This window comes from Alligator mississippiensis, chromosome 4 (assembly GCF_030867095.1).
Source record: "Alligator mississippiensis isolate rAllMis1 chromosome 4, rAllMis1, whole genome shotgun sequence".
In the NCBI taxonomy this organism is placed as follows: Eukaryota; Metazoa; Chordata; order Crocodylia; family Alligatoridae; genus Alligator; species Alligator mississippiensis.
Genome location: NC_081827.1, coordinates 159,724,193 through 159,742,505, shown reverse-complemented (window position 1 = coordinate 159,742,505; position 18,313 = coordinate 159,724,193). Strand labels below are relative to the sequence as shown.

Genomic DNA, 18,313 nt, shown 5'->3' with positions numbered 1-18,313 from the left:
GGGCTGGGTGTCCTGCTGCTGAAGGCAGCACTGCACCTCCTCCCACATCCACTGTAGGCTCACAGGCAGCTGCCAGGGGCCAGCCAGGCCCAGGGCAGGGAGTTGGATGCCAGGCAGGACAAAAAACACTGCCAGGGCCAGCACCATGTGAAAGATGTGCTGGTCATCCTCGGTGGCCTCCACTGCCTGTTACACCATGGTGCACTACTCCTCCTGGCTCTCCATCTGCCTCTGCAAGACAGTGAGGTACACCCTGCAGTGCTCGCAGTCCACCCACTGCATCTTGCAGAACTCGCAGCAGCAGGCCTGATTCTCCTCAAGCCTGGCCTCAGAGACGACAACTACCCGCTCGAGGAGATCCATCTGATCCTGGCTCCAGCACTGACAAAGCCGGTGCAGGTAGAGTGCACCTGCAGTGGGTGGCAGTGTCCCTGGGGCCCCCTCTCCACTTGCAGCAGGTGGGTCTCCCTGGTATCCAGCAGCTGGACCTGCAGAGCCAGGAGCAGAGATGCTCCTTGTGAGACTTCAACATTTCAGAGATAAAATGCACCGTGCAGAAGGGCTGTGCGCCACCTGCCCTCAGCTCAGGGGTCATGCACACACAGGTGCCCAGTGACCACGGTAAGTTGGCAGGGTGGGCCTTGCTCAGGCAGCTGCCAAGAGAGCCCAGCCTTGCCACCCTGCTTCTACAGTGGGGGCAGGCAGGCCACTTGCCATAGGCAGCCTGCCTTCCCCATACCCTACCCAGGCCAGGCCATGGCTGGCACCTGCCGGCAGCTGCCATGATGGCTCCAGAGCAACTCCCCTTCTCCTCCCTACAGGCCAGACATTTTGCTCCCGTGCTGCCAAGCCTGTAGCACCCGGGTTCTGGGGCCGAGGGGCTCCTGCCTGGCTGGGACACAGACCTGGTGACTCCTTCACCCAACAGCCATCCACAGAGAGGTGCCCCAGACCAGGGCCCTTGCTGCACGTGGGCTGTGCCCAAATGTGCCTCTGGTCAGAATCACCTGGCCATGCCACAATGAGCTGTTTGAGCATGCTGAGGACTGCCCGACCCACTACCTCCTGCTGTTGCTGATAGCCATGGTGGCCTGGGCGCAGCTGAGAACCCGGTACAGGGCCCTGAGCATCAACAGTGCCCCAAGCAAGCCCACCACTTCTGGACCTGTCCTGCCCCAGGCTTCCCTGCAACATGCTCGGCCACTCTGCCTACACTGCGAGTGCCTGACCCCCACGGCTGACCATTAACGAGTTTCCCCGTATGTGATGGGCCCGATTGCCTAGCTGGGAGCACGCTGGGCACTCAATAGAGTCCTGAACTGCCTCCTGCCTCCCTGCACTTTTTAGGGGAAGGGAAAGTCCAGCAGAGGTTGTGGCGGGGGGAAGCTTGGCCAGGCAGAGAGGGGAGGCCCCCCACCCCATGAGGGACCCCTGGCTCCAGGTGTGCAGCCCAGGGACAGGTGGGCGAGTTGGAAGAGGCACGGGTGGCCACAGCACCCCTTCCTCCCCAGCCCTCCTTTCTGTGCAGGGCTTACCAGGCAGTTGTGGCAGCCGCTCCCAGTGGTCAGGCGCTGTCCCTGGCCATGGAGAGGAGATCCAACTAGCTGATGCATCCTGGGGTGGAGAGGTGCAGTGCGTGGCTACCCAGGCAGTGGTCCCCCTCCAGCAACAAGCTGGAGCTGACATGTGCAGGGGCCATCCCCGCCGTGTCCTTGTTGGTGATGGGCCACTGCTGGAGTAGCTGGGGCAGGTCTGGTGGCCCAGGCTGCCTGAGCTGCCAGATGAAGCTGAGGGCAGGGAGCAAGAAGTCCTCCTGGCATTGTGGCCCCTGGCTTGGACTTCAGCAGCCCTCCCATGCTGCAAAACAAGTACCGGGCCTAGCCAGGGTCTGTGGGAGCCAGGATGCAGTCCAGCTCCCACAGGAAGGACATGGATCTACAGGCAGCCCCAGACCACCTGTTGTGGTCCCAGACACAGGCCCACTGCATCCTCAGGGCCTTGACCTTGATCTGGCATTGCTGGCTGGACCATCAGTGTCCATGCTCCTGCATCCATGGGCCATCTCCTTGTACACATGGGCATTGGCCCTTGTTGCCTGACCAAACTGCTGCTCCCCCAAGATGGCAAACGATGTCCCCCAAGATGGCAATGAGGTCCGCCATCTCCTTGTGGCTCCAGCTGGGCCCCCATCCCTGTGTGTCAGTGGCTGCAGGTCCCAACATGGCAGCAGTTGACAGGGGCCTCAGCAGGACAGCCCCAGGCAGCAGGTGGCAGCATCAGGCAACAGGTCCCCACAGCAGTGGGGTACAGTGTTTGCAGGGTGGGCACAGTGCCTAGCAGGCAGACCCAGTCTGGCAGGGGCCCTGGACAGGCAGCCCTGGGCAGCAGGTGGCACCATCAGGTGGCAAGTGACTACAGTGGTAGGGCCAGGTGCCCGGGGAGCAGACCTGGGCTGGCAGAGGCCTCAGCAGGGCATCCCCAGGTAGCAGGTGGCAGCAGCAAGCGGTGGAAGAGATGCCTGGGCCACAAGGCTCCTGAAGCTGCCGAGCAAGGCAAACATTTGGCCCCTGTTGGCTCGGCTGACCAGGTGCTATTTGCACCTGTATTATCGTCTACATGTGCGTTTAATTGCGCTACTTTACTCTGCCAGATAGTACTCGTCTAATGGGACTATCCAAAGGCTGAGTTAATTAGTCTACTCTGGCCTAATAGCAGCCAATGTGTAGATGGCAACACTTTACTACAGGGCAAATGAGTCTACCCCACAGTAAAGTGCACATGTAGACAGACCTGCTGGGGACTACTGAGTAGTCTAGTGGTTACAGACACAACTAGGAAGCAGGACTCCTGGGTTCTGGTCCTGGTTTTGCCACTAAGGCCATGGGCTAGTCACCTCCTCTCCCCATGTCTCTGTTTCCCAGTGAGATGGAAAAGAAGCCCCTTCTGCCAGAGCTTACATAGAGAAGCCCACAGTAGGGAGCAGGCATGTTTGCTCCTTAATTCCCCCATGGATCCATTTCTAAACCCATGCTGGAAGCCAGGACCCTCATGATACCTGGGAGACAAGTAGAGTTGGAGTACAAAGTGTAGACACCCCATGGGTACGGGATAGCAGGTCAGCACCCAGAGATGTGGCTGCCTTTACTCTCTGTTGCCCTGTACCATGCACAGCAGTCTATACCCATGCAAGCAGGCATGAGCACAATCCATGCTGCCTTTGCACTCAGTGTGAATAAGGCAGGTGGTAGCAAGGAGGCAGGCAGCCCCTATGGTCTCAGGCTGGCAGATGGGTCAGAACAAGCTGCAGAGAGCAGGGTCAGCCCCAGCACCTCCTCTCCACACACATCCCAGCCAGAGCTCCGTGCTTGTACCAGCAACCACAGCACTGCCCCCAGGTCTCCCCAGGCCATGCCCAGCCACTCTCCCTTCCCTTCTCCACACCAGCCCCCTTTCCTCTCTAAGCCTTTGACAACTCCTTAAAAGAAGGGCAGGCAAACCCTGTGCACCAGCCAGAACTATTATTAACCCCTTCCTACCTACCACAAAGAGGGCACAGCAATGGGACATCAATGGGGTAGCACTTGGGGGGGGGGGGGGGGATAAAGGACAATACACTGCATTAACCCCTGCTTGGTCACAGGGGGCCACAGACATGTCAGTGCCTCAACCCATTTAAGATGCTGGGGCTGGCTGTTTTCACTGGGCACTGGCACTCTGGCACTTGCTCCATTACACCCGCGTTTCCATGGCAGCAGGGAGGGATTACATCCAAAGACGTTAAGCCAGGATGGAATACAAATTTAAAGAGAACACATCAGCTCCCAGCCCCCGCCCCCCTGGAATCGCCTGCTCACACCCCCATTTCAGCCCCCCCTTCCCCCAACCATTTCAGCCCCTGCCCTTTCTTGCAGCTGGGAACCTTTCAGCAGGTCAGGGGTTCTCAATCTGTGGGTCGTGACCCCCCAGGGGGTTGTAAGCAATTTAAAAGGGGGTTGCGTTGGGAAGGGGTGCAGTGGGGGGTCACATTGGAGAGGGGTGCGGCAGTGGCGCAGCAGCACACAGCAGCAGCACATCGCTTCCCAAGTACCTCCACTTCTCCACACCGCTGCAGGCTCAGGCATGATCTGGTGGCCACCTATAAGTTTATCAGGGGTGCTCATCGGATCTGGGGGAACGTCTGTTCACCAGAGCGCCCCAAGGGATGACAAGATCGAACGGTCACAAACTCCGCTGTGACCGATTCAGGCTGGACATAAGGAAGAACTTCTTTACTGTCCGAGCCCCCAAGGTCTGGAATAGACTGCCGCCAGAGGCGGTTCAAGCACCCACTTTGAACGCCTTCAAGAGACATTTGGATGCTTATCTTGCTGGGAACCTATGATCCCTGCTGACTTCCTGCCCCTGGGGCAGGGGGCTGGATTCAATGATCCTTCAGGGTCCCTTCCAACCCAAATGTCTATGAAATCTATGAAATTCCCGGGGTCACAGTAACGCAAAGTTTGAGAAGCCCTGCAGTAGGTGATTTCCCAGCTGCTAAGAGCCAAACTGAGGTTCAGATTAATCCTGAAAAAGCAGCCAGGCTCCACGGCTCCATTTCAGGAGCCTTTCAATCCTGGTTGTCTAAGGGTAGGCAACCCTTGGCACGCGTGCCAGAGTGTGGCATGTGAAGGCATTTTGCTTAGTACACACCATGCTTTGGGAAAAATGGCAAGAAGCCATGGAAGGCCCAATCCTTGTTGTGGTAGTGCAGCCTGGAGCCTCTTTGCCGTCTGCCTCGAGGTGCATGTGCACCCGCTGCTGGCAATAAGCCAGGCCAGAGCTCCACACACCCTGGTGCTTGCAGCTCCCTGTCACCTGCTGTGAGCAGTCCCAGCTCCCTGCTCCATGGCTGGCAGCCTTGCCCAGAGCCTGGGCCAGCTGTGATGTGACAGGCAGCTGGGAGGCTGGCAGCTGTGGCAGGCAACCCAGCTCATTGCTGGCAATGGGTGCGCACGTACCTCAGGGCAGATGACAGGGAAGGGGCCAGAGCTGTGCTGCCATAACAAGGATCAGGCCCCTCATGGCTCCCCAGATGTCTGCCCCTGGCATACCAACATCTTACAAGTCTAGGTTGCGAAGTTGGCACTCTGCCAAAAAAAAATTGCAGCCCGCTGGTCTAAGGGAAACACCAGAAGGAAGAGCTCTGCAGAGGCAAGGGAAAGGGAGTTGGTGCCTGGGAGCAGGGGCCAGGACAAGAGCAGGGATCTGACATGCCTGGCCCCTGTCAGAAGTTCCCCCTAGCGCCAAGCAAACCAACCCACCTTAGGCTGGGCTTGTTTGCTATAGATGAGGAACTGAGGCAGAGAGTTCCTCACTACAGCTTGCTATGGATGGGGAACTGAGGCAGAGAGACCAGGGCTGCAGAGAGACAAACAAAATTAGAGAGAGTTCACAAGCGGCAGGGGTGAGGGACTTACTAAGTGTCCAGATGATCTGTGATAACTGTTTCATGTGCCGACTCTGTCCCAAAGTAATCTGGAAATTAAACTATGGCAGCGAAGCTTTGAATGAAACAAGAGCTAAATGACTCTGGTTTGGCTTCAACTTATTGTGTATTCCCTCTACCTTGCAAAACAGCTATCAGGCTTCAGCTGCCATGTGCTGGGTCCCCTCCTCCCTTTTATCCCAGTGTAATTGCTTGTATGCCAGTGCCTGACACTCTAGGTGATTTGTCTGAAATCCCATAGGGCAGGGATGGCCAACATGCAATGTGTGCGTGCCACAAGAGGCACGGACAGGCTCTGTGTGTAGCACATGGCATATCAGAGAAGGAGCAGGCAGCACAGCAGCAGATCGGGCAGAAAGCAGAGCAGCAGATCAGGCAGGGAAGGGATTGGAGTGGTACTTGGGGGAGGATGGAGGACTTAAATTGAGGCACGCCTGCCGTAAGCAGTCAGTGTTTTATTCCCTGAAGTCTCAACATGGTGCTTCAACCACAAAGCCAGCTTCCTCATTCTAAACAGAAAGCCTAAAACTCTGCTGAAACCTAGCTCTATTCCGATAGCATCCTTCACCTCAAGGGACCCCATTGCGGTATGACAGTTTTTTAAAATGACTGATGCAAAGAAACCTCCTCCGCCACAGAAATGCAACCACTTCTTGGGTGCAATACCACTAATTATATACAACACACACTAGATTTGCTCACAAAGAACCCCATCTTCAACTCATGCTACAGGGGATACAGACCTGCAATTGGATATAGAAAGGATGGTGGGTGAACATCCCAGCTCAAGCTTAGCTGACACATGTTCACAGGAACACGGTTGGGCAGAGCTCAGATTTATGCCTTAAATCAGTGGGGGCCAACAATTTGGCGCACATACCACAAATCAGCCCTGCACCCTCCTCAAGAGCCGCTCAGATCCCCTTCCCCTGCCCAACTGGCTGCTCTGCTTTCTGCCCTGTGTTCCCTGCCCAATCTGTCACTGTGCTGCCTGTCCCCTCCCCAATCCCCCACATGCCACACACAGAGGCTGCCCATGTCACTTGAGGCATGCATGTCACAGGGTGGGCACCCCTGCCTTGGATGGAACAGCCCCATGCACGAGGGGAAAAACTGATCCCCAAGGGGACATGCCTCCTAGTGAGACACCCACCCTGGTCCCTGCAGAACAGGACCCCTGGCACTACACTGGTGCCAGCACTGCCCCTCAGGCAAGAGCACCCCCTACAGATGCCTGAGAATACTGCCTGCACTATCTAGGTTGCTTCTGAGATGCTGCCCATTCTAGTGCTGACCCTGCCAGCGTGACAATAAAGTATCTTAGTATGGGGTTACAGTGGCAGCCCATGTGCCACTGCATCGCTCTGCAGAGTGGATGCCCAGCACCAGCCCCTGGGATTCATCCTGGCTTGACTCATGCAGTGCAAGCATCCCTCACCAACCTGCCCCAGGCCAAGGTCCCTTGGTGAGTCTTGCCATATGCTGCCTTGTATGGGTCACACAGTCACTGGCTATCAGTGTTGTGTAGGGGTGATGGCTCTGTGAAGTATTATTTTAATCCCAGAGATGCAGTTCCCTCATATATGAGCTGAGCACAGGTGAATACCACTCGCCCTCCTGGTGTCTCAGGCTTGGAGAGGAGCACTCCCTAATCACTGCTGACAGAACTGGGCACCCGCAGGGCTTGAGGTAGTCAAGCATGCATGGAGAGAGACACTCAGACAGGCACACGCTCATCTCTGCACTTGAGGCCCGGCCCACACTCATCCCCTGTTTCTTCAGGATGTGCACATACACATTTGCATAAGCCTGTCCCAGACACACCCAGGCCCTCTTTAGGCCCTGTGCAGGTCCACAGCTTGAATGTGCCATTAACTGCCTTACAGCACAGCCTGGGGATTACTGCTTCACATGAATGCAACTGCAGGATAGAGAAGAAGTTTAATTGAATGAAAGATATTTAGGGCCAAGAAAGTAAGGAACAAGACAGGGCACGCAGGCATATGTATTCATGCATTTAACCAGACTGGGCAGCAGGGGACAGGCAGCCACCAGGCTGGAGAAATGGTCCTGGGGTAGGGAGATAGAGAAGATGGAGCCCAGAGGAAAGGCCTGGGAGAAGGGTGGGAGGCAGAGCTGTAGCTAGATCAGAAGACCAGAAGCCAAGGTGCAGCCAGGAGAACCAACAGGTCTGATCCTAAGTCCATGGCCTCATGCTGCAGCCTGTACTCTCTGTGCATCTGCAATAGGCAGGGTTGGATCCCACCCCATCCAGTCCCTCCCACCCCTGCACCCACCCTGTGCTTGCCCAACCAACCCTGCTTCCTGCCTTACCCTTGCTCCATCTGCCCCCTCCCACTCCCCCATCACTCCCCTGGTGCCTGCCTGGGCTCTGCCAGCCCAGCAAGAGAGATGCATCCCTACTGCCCAGCCCAGAATCTCCCTGTGGCCTCTTTAATTTCTGCAAGTGAACAAGAGAGGACTGCGTTTCCATAGACACCAGGAAGCAGGCGGTGCTGTAGGTTGGTACCCAGCAAATTGGGAGGCACAGGCACATGCGTGCGTGTATGTGTGTGTGCACGCACGCATATGCAACTGAGTGACCTTTAGTGCTGCAGCGGGCTGTGCAGATGGCAGAGAAGCCAGGGCACCCTCACTGCCAACCACATGCAAGTTCTTCCCCCAGGCTCCATCTCCCAGCCTGCAAACCTAGCTTTGCTGCCAGCTTTACTGCACAGCCCCTGACTCTTCTCCTAATCCTGTCACCATCCTTCCTGTCCCTGAAGGTCAGATCGGGAGGCAGCAAAAAGTGACCTCAGACCCCAGTTCCTGCACCTCATCTCACAGAAAGTTATCCACCAACCAAAATCAAAAACTCACAGAGACCAATGAATTAACTTCATGCCACTCAGTCCCTACCCCCAGGGACCAGGTATTCAAGGCAGCCTCATGACCTGCAAGCTCCAAAACCATAATACTGTATTTGGAGCCCTTCTTTTGACCAGTGTCCCCAAAACCCTTTCAAAACAGTCCTATGGCTTTAACATCACAAGACTGTCTCCACTTCAGAGATGGGGGCAACAGGCCCAGAAGGACAAATCCAGAAAAGAATGGAGGCACCTGAATTCCTATTGAAACCAGTGGGTACTTAAGCTCATCCATATGCACCACAGGGTCAGATCAGACAGAAAGCAGCTTGCCCAAGGTCACCAAGGGGTGAACAGAAATTGAACCCAGGTATCTTGAAATCCAAGACAGGACCCTCACCAGTGAGCCAGCCTTCCTACAGCTGATGCACTCGCCCATGGCTCCTCCATCCATGAGGTCCCTTCCAGCCCTACTTTCCTATGATCCCCCTCCACACCCCAGATGCCCCAGGGACACGTTGAGTTCGCTGGGAAAGAGGCTTCTCCTTCAAGCAGGTATAGGAGACTCATGGGTGCCAGAGGGCAGCACCAAAGCCCAACTCATAGCCCATCCACACACATAACCAACAAAGCAAACATTGCACCATCTTGAGGCTCATAGCAATGCAGACATGGGAGCGTCTGCTACTATACAAATCCCTCCCTGCTCAGGGCAGGGCCCAGACTCCCTACTGGCACCTTCTTCAAGGAAGATGCTGCAGGGATGGCAACAGTCGACCCTGCCCCCATCCTGTGCTCCGATCAAGAGTCCAACTTTGCAGTGAGGGCCCATCCCCACCTCTGCTGGGGGACCCAGTGGGTTGATGCCACCAGCCGACCAAGGTGGTAAGGGAAGTAGGTCCCCCTTATGGCTACCCTAAAAGAATGCAGTCCATAGGCACTACTCCACACTTCCTGCTCCCAGGCGGTGCTTGTTACCTGACTCAGAGTTGGTTGCAGCCACAGGCATCTTGGCAGCTAGCACGATCCAGGCAGTGCTGGTGCAGCAGGTGGGAGGAGTCCTCCTGATGGGCACGTACAAAGACCTGCAGAGAGAGGAAAGGCTGAAGGGACAGAAGGGGTGTCAGGGGCTCAAGGGAGGTGCAGGGCTGGCAAGGGGGCCTGTGAATATCAGCATGTAGCTTAGGAAAGCTATAGCTTCCAGCCACTGTCAATTTATACAGATGGGGGACTCCAGTATCACTGCAGTGAGCAGGAGGGTCCCATCCACATTCCTGGTTTGTTAGAGCCCCGCAAACTATGCCTGTGAGCTGGCCCCTGGCTCCCAGGGCTTCCTCCAGCTCAACTCCCCCTATCACTCTGCTTATAGCTTACACGGGGAGAGGGCTGGAGACAGAGGCAGCATGTACTGACTCCCCAGATCATCACCCCCATGCCCAGGAGCCAAGAAGACATTAAATGCAACCAATAATAAGGAAGTTTGCTGGGAGAGGTGGGAGCTGGACCAGCTGGGAACTCCCTTTGTAGCCCTTGCTTCTACACCAATGGCTACAGTGCCCCCTGCTGGCACAAGCTCGGGCTGCAGCTTGGAAACCTCAGGAGTGCTATTCAGGGTCAGACCAACGGTCCAGCTAGCCCAGCAGTCTGTCTCCAACAGTGGCAAGCAGTAGATGATGCTTTAGGGGAGAGCATGTGGATGAGGCATGTCTAGAATGAGCCATCCCCCATCATACCTTGGTTTAGTGAAGTCAGACAATACATCCTGACTATTCTATGTAATAGCTCCCAATGGACCCATCCTCTGTGAATCAGTCTAATCCGGCTTTGAACCCCATTATACTATCTACCTCTGCAGCCTCCTATGGCAATGAGTTCCATAAGTGCATGTTGCTTGTTTTACAGCAGTGGCACTCCACCTTTGGTCCCACGGGCCAGATGGGCAGTGCATATTCAACCCATGGGCCAGAGCTTGAGCACCACTTTTAAACCTGCCTAGAGATAACTTCAGTGGATGCCCCTTTGTTCTTGTGTTCTGGAAATTGGTGAATCACAAATTCCCTACTCGCTTTCCCCATACCCTGAGTGATAGCATAGACCTCTATCTTATCCCCCTCAGCCTGCTCCTTTCCAAACTGAAGAGTCTGAGCCTTTGCACTCTCTCCTGGGACTGCACTTGCTCCACATCCCTGACCATCCTTGCTGCTCTTTTCCGGAATGTATCTAATATTGCTACATCTAGTGTGAGATGTGGAGACCAGAGCTGCCCACAGCACTCAAGGTTGTGGTGCACCACGGGTTTATACAGGGGCATAACAGCATGTTCCATTTTGTTTTCAGTTCCCTTCTCCACAATGGTCAACACTTTATTGGCTTTTTTGGTTGCAGCTGCACATTAAGCTGGTGCTGTTACAGTACTCTCTGCAATAACTTCAGGGGCTCTCTCCTGAGTGGTGACAGCTGTTCAGAGCCCAGCATTGTGCATGTGGAGCTGAGGTTATTTTTCCCCATGTCCGTTACTTTGTGCTTGTCAACGCTGAAATTCCTCTGCCTCTTCATTACCCACTCACTCTGCTCTGGGAGATCTTTCAGCAGCTTTGCACCATCAGCTCAGGATTTGACAGGAACAATTTAGCATCGCCTGCAAACTTTGGGATGTCCCTTGCCAGGCCATTCATGAAGATGAAATCCAACACAGCACAGATCCCTGAGGGACCCCACAACTGACCTTCCTCCATCCTGAAAAGTGACCATTTGGCCCAACCCTTTGTTTTCTCTCTTTGAACCATCTTCTGACCCATGAGAGGACCTTCCCTCTAATCCTGTAGCAGCTCTGGGCTTTTAAGAGCCTTTGCTGAGGGACCTGGTCCAAAGCATTCAGAAAAACCTAATATATCAACTGGATCCCCCTTTTCTCCATGCTTGCCAACATCCTCAACAAACACTAGCAGATTGGTGAGGCGGGATTTCCCTTTATAAAACCCAACCTGACACTTTCTCAGCATTTAATATTTATCCATGCAACTGCTAATTTTATTCTTCATTATTGATTCTTCTAATAAAGATGAATTATACCTAGAACTAAAAGTGGGGAGAAGTACTCAGTCTTCAGCTGACCTGGGATAACTGTTTCGTGTACTGATTCCAAATGCAAACAGTACATCAGCAAGATCCTTACGTCCTAACCTCCCCGCCCCCCCCCGGCCAATATAGCTTCAGCATTCCCCTATAGTGCTTTCTGCTGGGAGAGATGAGGATGGAGTACCAGAGAGCTCCCCTCCAGCCACTGCTCCTGTTCCAGTCCACCTGGGGGAGACCAGGCACTTCATACTAATAGGGTTTTCTTGCAATCCTGTCTCTAAGACCCAGCTACGGGGACGGCACTGCTGCAACAGCATTAACCCCTTCAGTGCCCATAGATGCTTCATCTTACAGGCAGAAACCTGCCTTACACTGAACAAGCCATTCATCACCCAGCATGTTCACAACAGTGCCAGGCGCCCGCCCCCTCCCCGACCTCTACCCCATGGCAGAATGAGCCAGGACTGGTCTGTGGGGAATATGGAGAGGAGTCCCTCTTAAAGCTGATGGATGTAAATAGATGCTGTGGTCCTCTCTGGACTGATTGCTTCTGTAGTGACCTATCCAGGGCTCCCAATATCCCCACCTGGATCCTGCAGTCAGAAAAAGGGTGGTGGAAAATGCTTTGGCCCTGGCAGGGGAGAAACCCAAAGGGTGGGCAGTGCAACAAAGAAAGGCTCCCTGCTGCTCAGAGTCTGTCTGGGGACAGACTATCAGCCTGGAGAGATGCAAATTCTCCGGCTGCTATAGCAACACTTGAGCGGGAGAAGGCTACAGGAGAAAAAGTGCCCTGAGTCCCAGGCCCTGGGACCAGAGCTGGCTCTCACCTGTGGGAGGGCCACCAGGGGTCTGGTTAGCCTGGAATCCATGCAGCTGGGATGCCCCAAAACACAGAAGGAAATGGGGGGGGTTCAGAAGGGGGTTGCAGAGCCCCTCTTCCAACCTAGGACAGGGAGACTTTATAGATGAGGGGGTTAGGGCAGGAGCAGCCCCAGGTATAAACAAGAAGGCATCCCTTGGGGTTTAGCACAGGCTGGGCAGCCTGCTTCCATCAAATGGGTTGGCCGTACACTGCAGGGGGGTGGTCCCCAAGGATCCTGGGAGTCCCAGGAACCCACCTGCTGGGAGCTGGCATACAGGGAGCATGGCAGAGCTCTTGATGTTGGCGGCAGAGGGAGGCAGGTCTTTGCCCCACCTTGCCCCCCATCATGTGTCTTATCCCACATCTGTGAACTCCTCAGTGCAGGGACCCAGGACTGAAGCACTGACATGCCCCCTACCCATGGGGTCACATTTGATCAGTTGGCCTCCTTGCCTTGCAAAGATCATGGGCTCCTGGCACTACCTCTCCATAATGCTAAGCTGTTTGAGCAATGGAGGGCAGGGCTCTCCCTCTCTGCTCTGGCTGCCCAACTCCCTGCCCTCAGTTCTTAGGAATCCAGCCACATGAGAAACAAAAATACCCAGTTTCAGGTATTTTTTCTGGGTCTGGCCATCCTTCAGTTGGCTAGGACATAAGGAATGGGGAACAGGTTCTGGATTGGGAGATCCTGCCTGCCCCTAAGTAAAGAAAAGGGCAGCAGAGGAACACAGGGATGATCCTGTTGCTTTTCCTTCTCTGTATCTAAATGGGGAAGGGCGGCTCTTCCCCTGCCCCAGCCCATCTCAACCCAGATACACACACCCCAGAATGTGCCCAGGCAGGAAGTGTCACCTGCATCAGACTTGTGGGCAGGTACAAGATTTCTACTTTGTAAGTGGGGACAGAGGCCAGTTTGGGTCCTAAACACTGCACTATGCCACTGTGCTAGCCTAGCTGTGTGCCAGCAAGGCATGCATGTACCCATCTCTAATCGCCCTCCACAAGCATAGGAACAGGAGGGAGTCACAAGAAAAAACTGTAGCTGCTTCCATACAGGGCAGCTGGGGAGAGGATGGATACTGGAAGCAAAGGGGCAGCTTCTTAGAAGAAATGTGGGACATAGTCTGATGCATTGGCCCTGAAGTGCTATCCACTGCTGGAGAGGTTTGCCACAGAGAGAAAGACCAGTGAACATCTTGTTTCAGGCAAAGCCCCATCACAGCCCCAGCTGGAGCAAGCTGAGACACTGGCTGGTCTTGCCCCATCCTTACAGCAGTGAGAGGAGGCAGGGAGACCAAGGATTATTAGTTCTCACCATGGGCAGATCTAAAATTTTGAAAGGGGGGTGCAGATGGCGAGGGGCCTCATCACATATAAAAACAACACTTTTTTCTCCCCAGTTAAAAAGTAACTAGAAGCTTTACTAATAAATTAGGGGCCAAGGGCTAGATTACTCCATTTAAGATTGAAGGAAAAACAAATATAACTTCATTGGTATGAGTTAAAAACAATCTGCTGGACTTTCAAATAGGAGCTGCATCACCAGGAGCAGCTAACAGACAGCAGAATTGCAGAAGAAAGGATAGCTTGATTAGTGGAACATCAAGACCATTAAAAGAAGAGAGGGTTGTTAACATCTGTGGTATGAAGAGTTTAGAAGGGAGCAGGTAGATTATACTGAGCCATGAGGTCAAGTGACTCCCTCAACACTGCCTGACTAGAAATGCTGCAGCCACTGCCAGGGAGTTGGTTTTAAATTTTGGGTGAAGCAGAAATAAAAGAAGGGTGAGGGTAGGGGGTGCACACACATTAGTGCACCCCCAACCTTAGGTCTGTCCCTGGCTCTCAGCCTGGCAGGATTCAATCCCACATCCTGAACTGCGATGAGCCAGTTAGGCCATGAGAAGGCAACAGCTCCCCGAGCAGGAGCCCAGCAAAGCAGCAACATCCCCCATGGGGTGCAGGGCAGGGTCCCAGGGAGTGAGCCTGAGGCCTGGAGCATGCAGTGGTCATGCACAGACACAAGAGAGGCTACAAGGCTGCCTGGATCACAGTGAGCCTGGAGGAGAAGAACAGGACGCCACGTGCCACAGCCTCAGAACAAAAAATCCCTCCCTGCTTCTTCACTCCTGGCCAGGCTGAGCCAGAGCTAGGAGCCAGCACTCCATTGTGGTCAGGAGTGAGAGCACAGTAGCCCACTCTGCACCCCACTGCCCCTGAAGCAGCAATCCCAGCCCAGTCAGATCTGAGGGGGAGATCCCTGGCATAGCTCCCTGGGGCATGGGGCAAGGGAGCGGGAGTCCTGGCAGTACAGTAGCTATATGCGAGGCACCCTGCAACCTGGGCCAACAGCAATCAACATTCCTGAGGAGCAGAGACTTGGCTCCTAGCCACCAGGCCCTCCATGCCATACCCTCCAGCAGCAGCCCTCCTTTTTAGCAGGCTCCAAAGCACACTCATTAGCAGCTCAGCAGAGAAAGAAGCAATAATGTAACCAGAACTGACACAAACCCAGGGAGGTCCTCTCCTGCTTTCCAGCCCCACCAGCAAAAACAGAGGTCAGGACTCCTCGGTTCCATTTTTGTACCCAGAAAGAAGTATGGTCTAATGGGCAGAGCATGGGGGGGGAGGGAGTCAGGACACCCTGGGGCCATATTCCCAAATATAGTCAAGAGAGGAGAGGAGTGCCTAGCGCAGGGTAAGGCAAGCCAGGACTCCTGGGTACAGAGCACAGCTCTGCCACTGCCACAGCAATCCCCATTCCTGATGAATGAATCGCTGCTTTCACTGCCTGTCACTGACTCAGGCTGATTCCCAGGGCTCCGCCACCCCCTCCCAGCTACAAGTTTTCCTCTGACCTGGAACAACTCTGTCTTCATTCACTTCTCTCCACACCTTGCGCTTTGCACGGTCATTCATGGGTACAAAATGTGACTGTTCTCGCAAGTCCAAGAGACCCCCAAGAATCAGGACCTTCCCCCCAGGCAGCCTATGGAAGGGCATGTTTGCAGGTTGGTTCACATACTATCTCCCTCCTGCCCATCACCACACTTGAGATTAATGACTCGCAGGCAGCAGGAGAGCGTGACCAACAGAAAGATCCTTCAATGCCTTAAAGAGGCTGGCAAAGTGGTGCCCAGATGGGCAGTCCCAGAAAAGCCAGCTGTTCCTTCCCATCGGGGCACTAGGACTGGGATGTGCAGGCATGCATTTGTGCATGAAGAGGTTGTTGCCTGTGCATGCACATGCGTGTGGGCAAGTGTGTGTGTGTGTGTGTGTGTGAAGATGCTGTTGCCTAGGACCCAGACATGACTGCGTGTCTGCATGTGTGTGTGTAAAGATGCTGTCGCCTCCAGACATGGGGGGGGGTGTGTGTGTGTGTGTGTAAAGGTGCTTTTGCCTACGACCCAGACATGGCTGTGTTTCTATACATGCGTGTGTGTCTGTCAAGATGCTGTCGCCTAGGACTGAGACATGGCTGTGTGTGTCTGCATGTGTGTGTGTCAAGATGTTGCCGCCTACTGGAAAAACAACTGGCATGAGCTCATCCCTGGTAACAGACGCCCCCGCTCTCCTCCCGCCTCCCCAGAGCCTCCAGCAATGCCCACCACCCCCGGGCGCAGCGCCCCGGGGCCCGGCCGTGCCGCCGCCCGGCCCACCGCCGCAGGGAGGAGGCGGGCGGGGGTCGACATCCGAACGCGGCGGCCGCGGGCTCTGTGACGTCACAACGTGTTGCTCTAGACACTCCGGAGTGACCCGCGCCGGGCGGGGGTCGCGCTCCGGCCGGGGCGGGCGGCGGCAGAGATCAAGAGACGAAGCCCATCTCCCCAACCCGCTCCGGGCAGCCGGTCCCCGGCGAGCAGCGAAGAGAGATGCCCCTCCAAAGGGCAGAGCCGGGGAGGTAGTGGGGACACATCGCCGCCGTCCAGAGCCCGGGGCAGGTGCCGAGGCGGGGCAGGCGGGGCACTCAGGGCCCGATCCGCGCCCTACGCAGAGGGCAACATCCGCGCCCGCTGCCCCGCGCCTCTTACCTGCTGCTGCTGCTGCTGCTGCGGCTCGGCTCGGCTCGGCGCGATGCTGCCGGGCTCCCCGCCCCGCCCGGGCCGGAGCTGCAGCGTCAATCTCGGCGCGTCCTCCCCGGGTCTTAAAGCGGCGACGCCCGGCAGGGGTGCGGGGTGTAGCGCGCAGCAGGTTGCCGGGGCAGTCTCCGAGCTGGGCCCCGCCGAGAGCGGCCTACCCGTGTGCACGAGGGGCCCGTGGGACCCATGGCCCGGACCCACTCCCTAGCCCCACCCGGGCACCCTCGGGCCCAAAGGCGGCTGGGGGCAGGGTGGGCTCTGGGCACACGGGCACTGAAACAAGGAGGGGCTCTGGTGCTTGGTGCCCTACCCAGTGCTTGGCTTCCTCCATAACCCCTTTTTGGTCCCTCAATGCCCCCCCCCCCTTTACTTTTCTCCATTGGCCTCTCTGCTGGGGTCTCCCAGCCCCCAGTAATTCATCCTCCCAGAACCTGACCTCAGGGCCGTACTGCCGCCCACCCTGTCTTCCCTGGGACCAAAGGTAATTGCACCCAAAGCAAACTGTACCTCGGCGCCCCCACCACTTCCAATGTAGAGGAAAAGAAGAAGTCTAGAACAAACTGAAGATGATAGAGGAGATGGGGTTCATCTTTTAGGATGACGGTGCCAGCGGTGTGTTCTTGTCATAAGTCGGCTTGAGAGTTGAAAAGGTAGGAGCCGCGATTCTAGTGATCTTTCCCCTGAGATCTTTTCAGAGGTCTTTCTCCCCTTACCGAACCAAAGGTCTTAGACCAAGGTGGAGCCATAGCCAGCCAGGGCTGTTATTTAGAATGATGTTCCTGTTATTTTGTTCTGCATATAATTTTGGCACCCCCCCCCCCCCCCCAAATTTTGTTCACCTAATAGTTGGACCGGCCCTGCCTGGGACCCATGGACACAAACAGGGCTCATCTTAAACAGGTGCCCCCTAGCTTCTGTCCTGGGAAGCCTGCTGAGCTGCTGGGAGAAGACACAGGAAGGCACCCTTGCTCACCACCTTCAGCCCCAGGGCAGAGGAAGAGGGGCACTCACTCAAGGGCAGGGATGGGGCTCTGCCCAGCCAGGCTCAAGTGCCAGGATTCGCACCTCTGACCATAGGTTGCAGTAGGGTCCATGTGCCAAGCGGTGCACTGGGGCTGGGACATCCAGATGCTGAGCTGTGGTGGGGGCGGGTTGCAGGCAGATGTGGTCACCTTGCCCTGAGCTCGGAGATTCACTGGACCCCAGCCGGCCCCCCACTGGCCCTTTGTCATGCAGCTGTCCCAGCCATCACTGACATCCCCCTGCAAATAGCAGCTCTTGCTGGGCAGGTGCTGGCCTCCCCCTTGCTCTCAGCTGCTGCCCTCCAGTAGCAAACCTGGGCAGCCCTCCATAATTAGAATTGTAGGTGGCCACAAGGCTCCACTGTGAATAGACCCTCCCCAAAACTCACCACCACTGTTCCCAGCTTCTGCCCCTGCCCCCCAACCACCCCCAGACTTAAGGGCTGAGTTCCCATCACCCTGGAGCAGAGCCACCAAGGGCAGAGCAAACTGACAGCAGCTGACAATCAGATTTATTCTTGCAATTCACATTAATTCTTCCAAGAATTAAGAGGGAGAGCGGGTGGGGGATTGAGGGGGCGACTTAGACATCTGGTGAAGCAGAGGCCTCCTAGGGGGCCCATGGTGCGAGGGTAGGAAGAGACCTGCAGAAGACCAGCGGCTCCTGTTCCTCATTACCCAGAGGTCACTGGGGTCCTGGATCATGCACTGAAACGACCAACCGTAATTCAAGTCAGACTCCAGAGATTCCAGGCCCTAAATCCTTTCCTCTGACCCTACTCTGTGCTTACCTCTGCCATCTTTTCCATCCCTCAGCCTGTTATATCCTGACCTCACCTTTGCAAAGAGAGCCCAGGGTGGGCCCCCTCTGTGGAAGATAGTTGCGGGAACTCTGGCTCTTGGTGCCTGCACAGCCACGG

At 55.6% G+C, this 18,313-nt stretch overlaps 1 protein-coding gene across 1 annotated transcript in view; it reads right to left on the bottom strand.

The window, feature by feature from the left end:
* The window catches only part of MPP2 (MAGUK p55 scaffold protein 2), a 46,786-nt gene extending 30,378 nt beyond the window's left edge, over nucleotides 1-16,408 (bottom strand). Inside the window, exons 1-2 of the mRNA XM_059726886.1 lie at nucleotides 16,324-16,408; nucleotides 9,331-9,437 (exon numbers count right to left, since the gene is read on the bottom strand). Of these exons, the coding sequence (XP_059582869.1) occupies nucleotides 9,331-9,361 (31 nt within the window). The 5' untranslated portion in view covers nucleotides 9,362-9,437; nucleotides 16,324-16,408. The remainder of the gene's footprint in view (nucleotides 1-9,330; nucleotides 9,438-16,323) is intronic.
* Nucleotides 16,409-18,313: the final 1,905 nt, after the last annotated feature.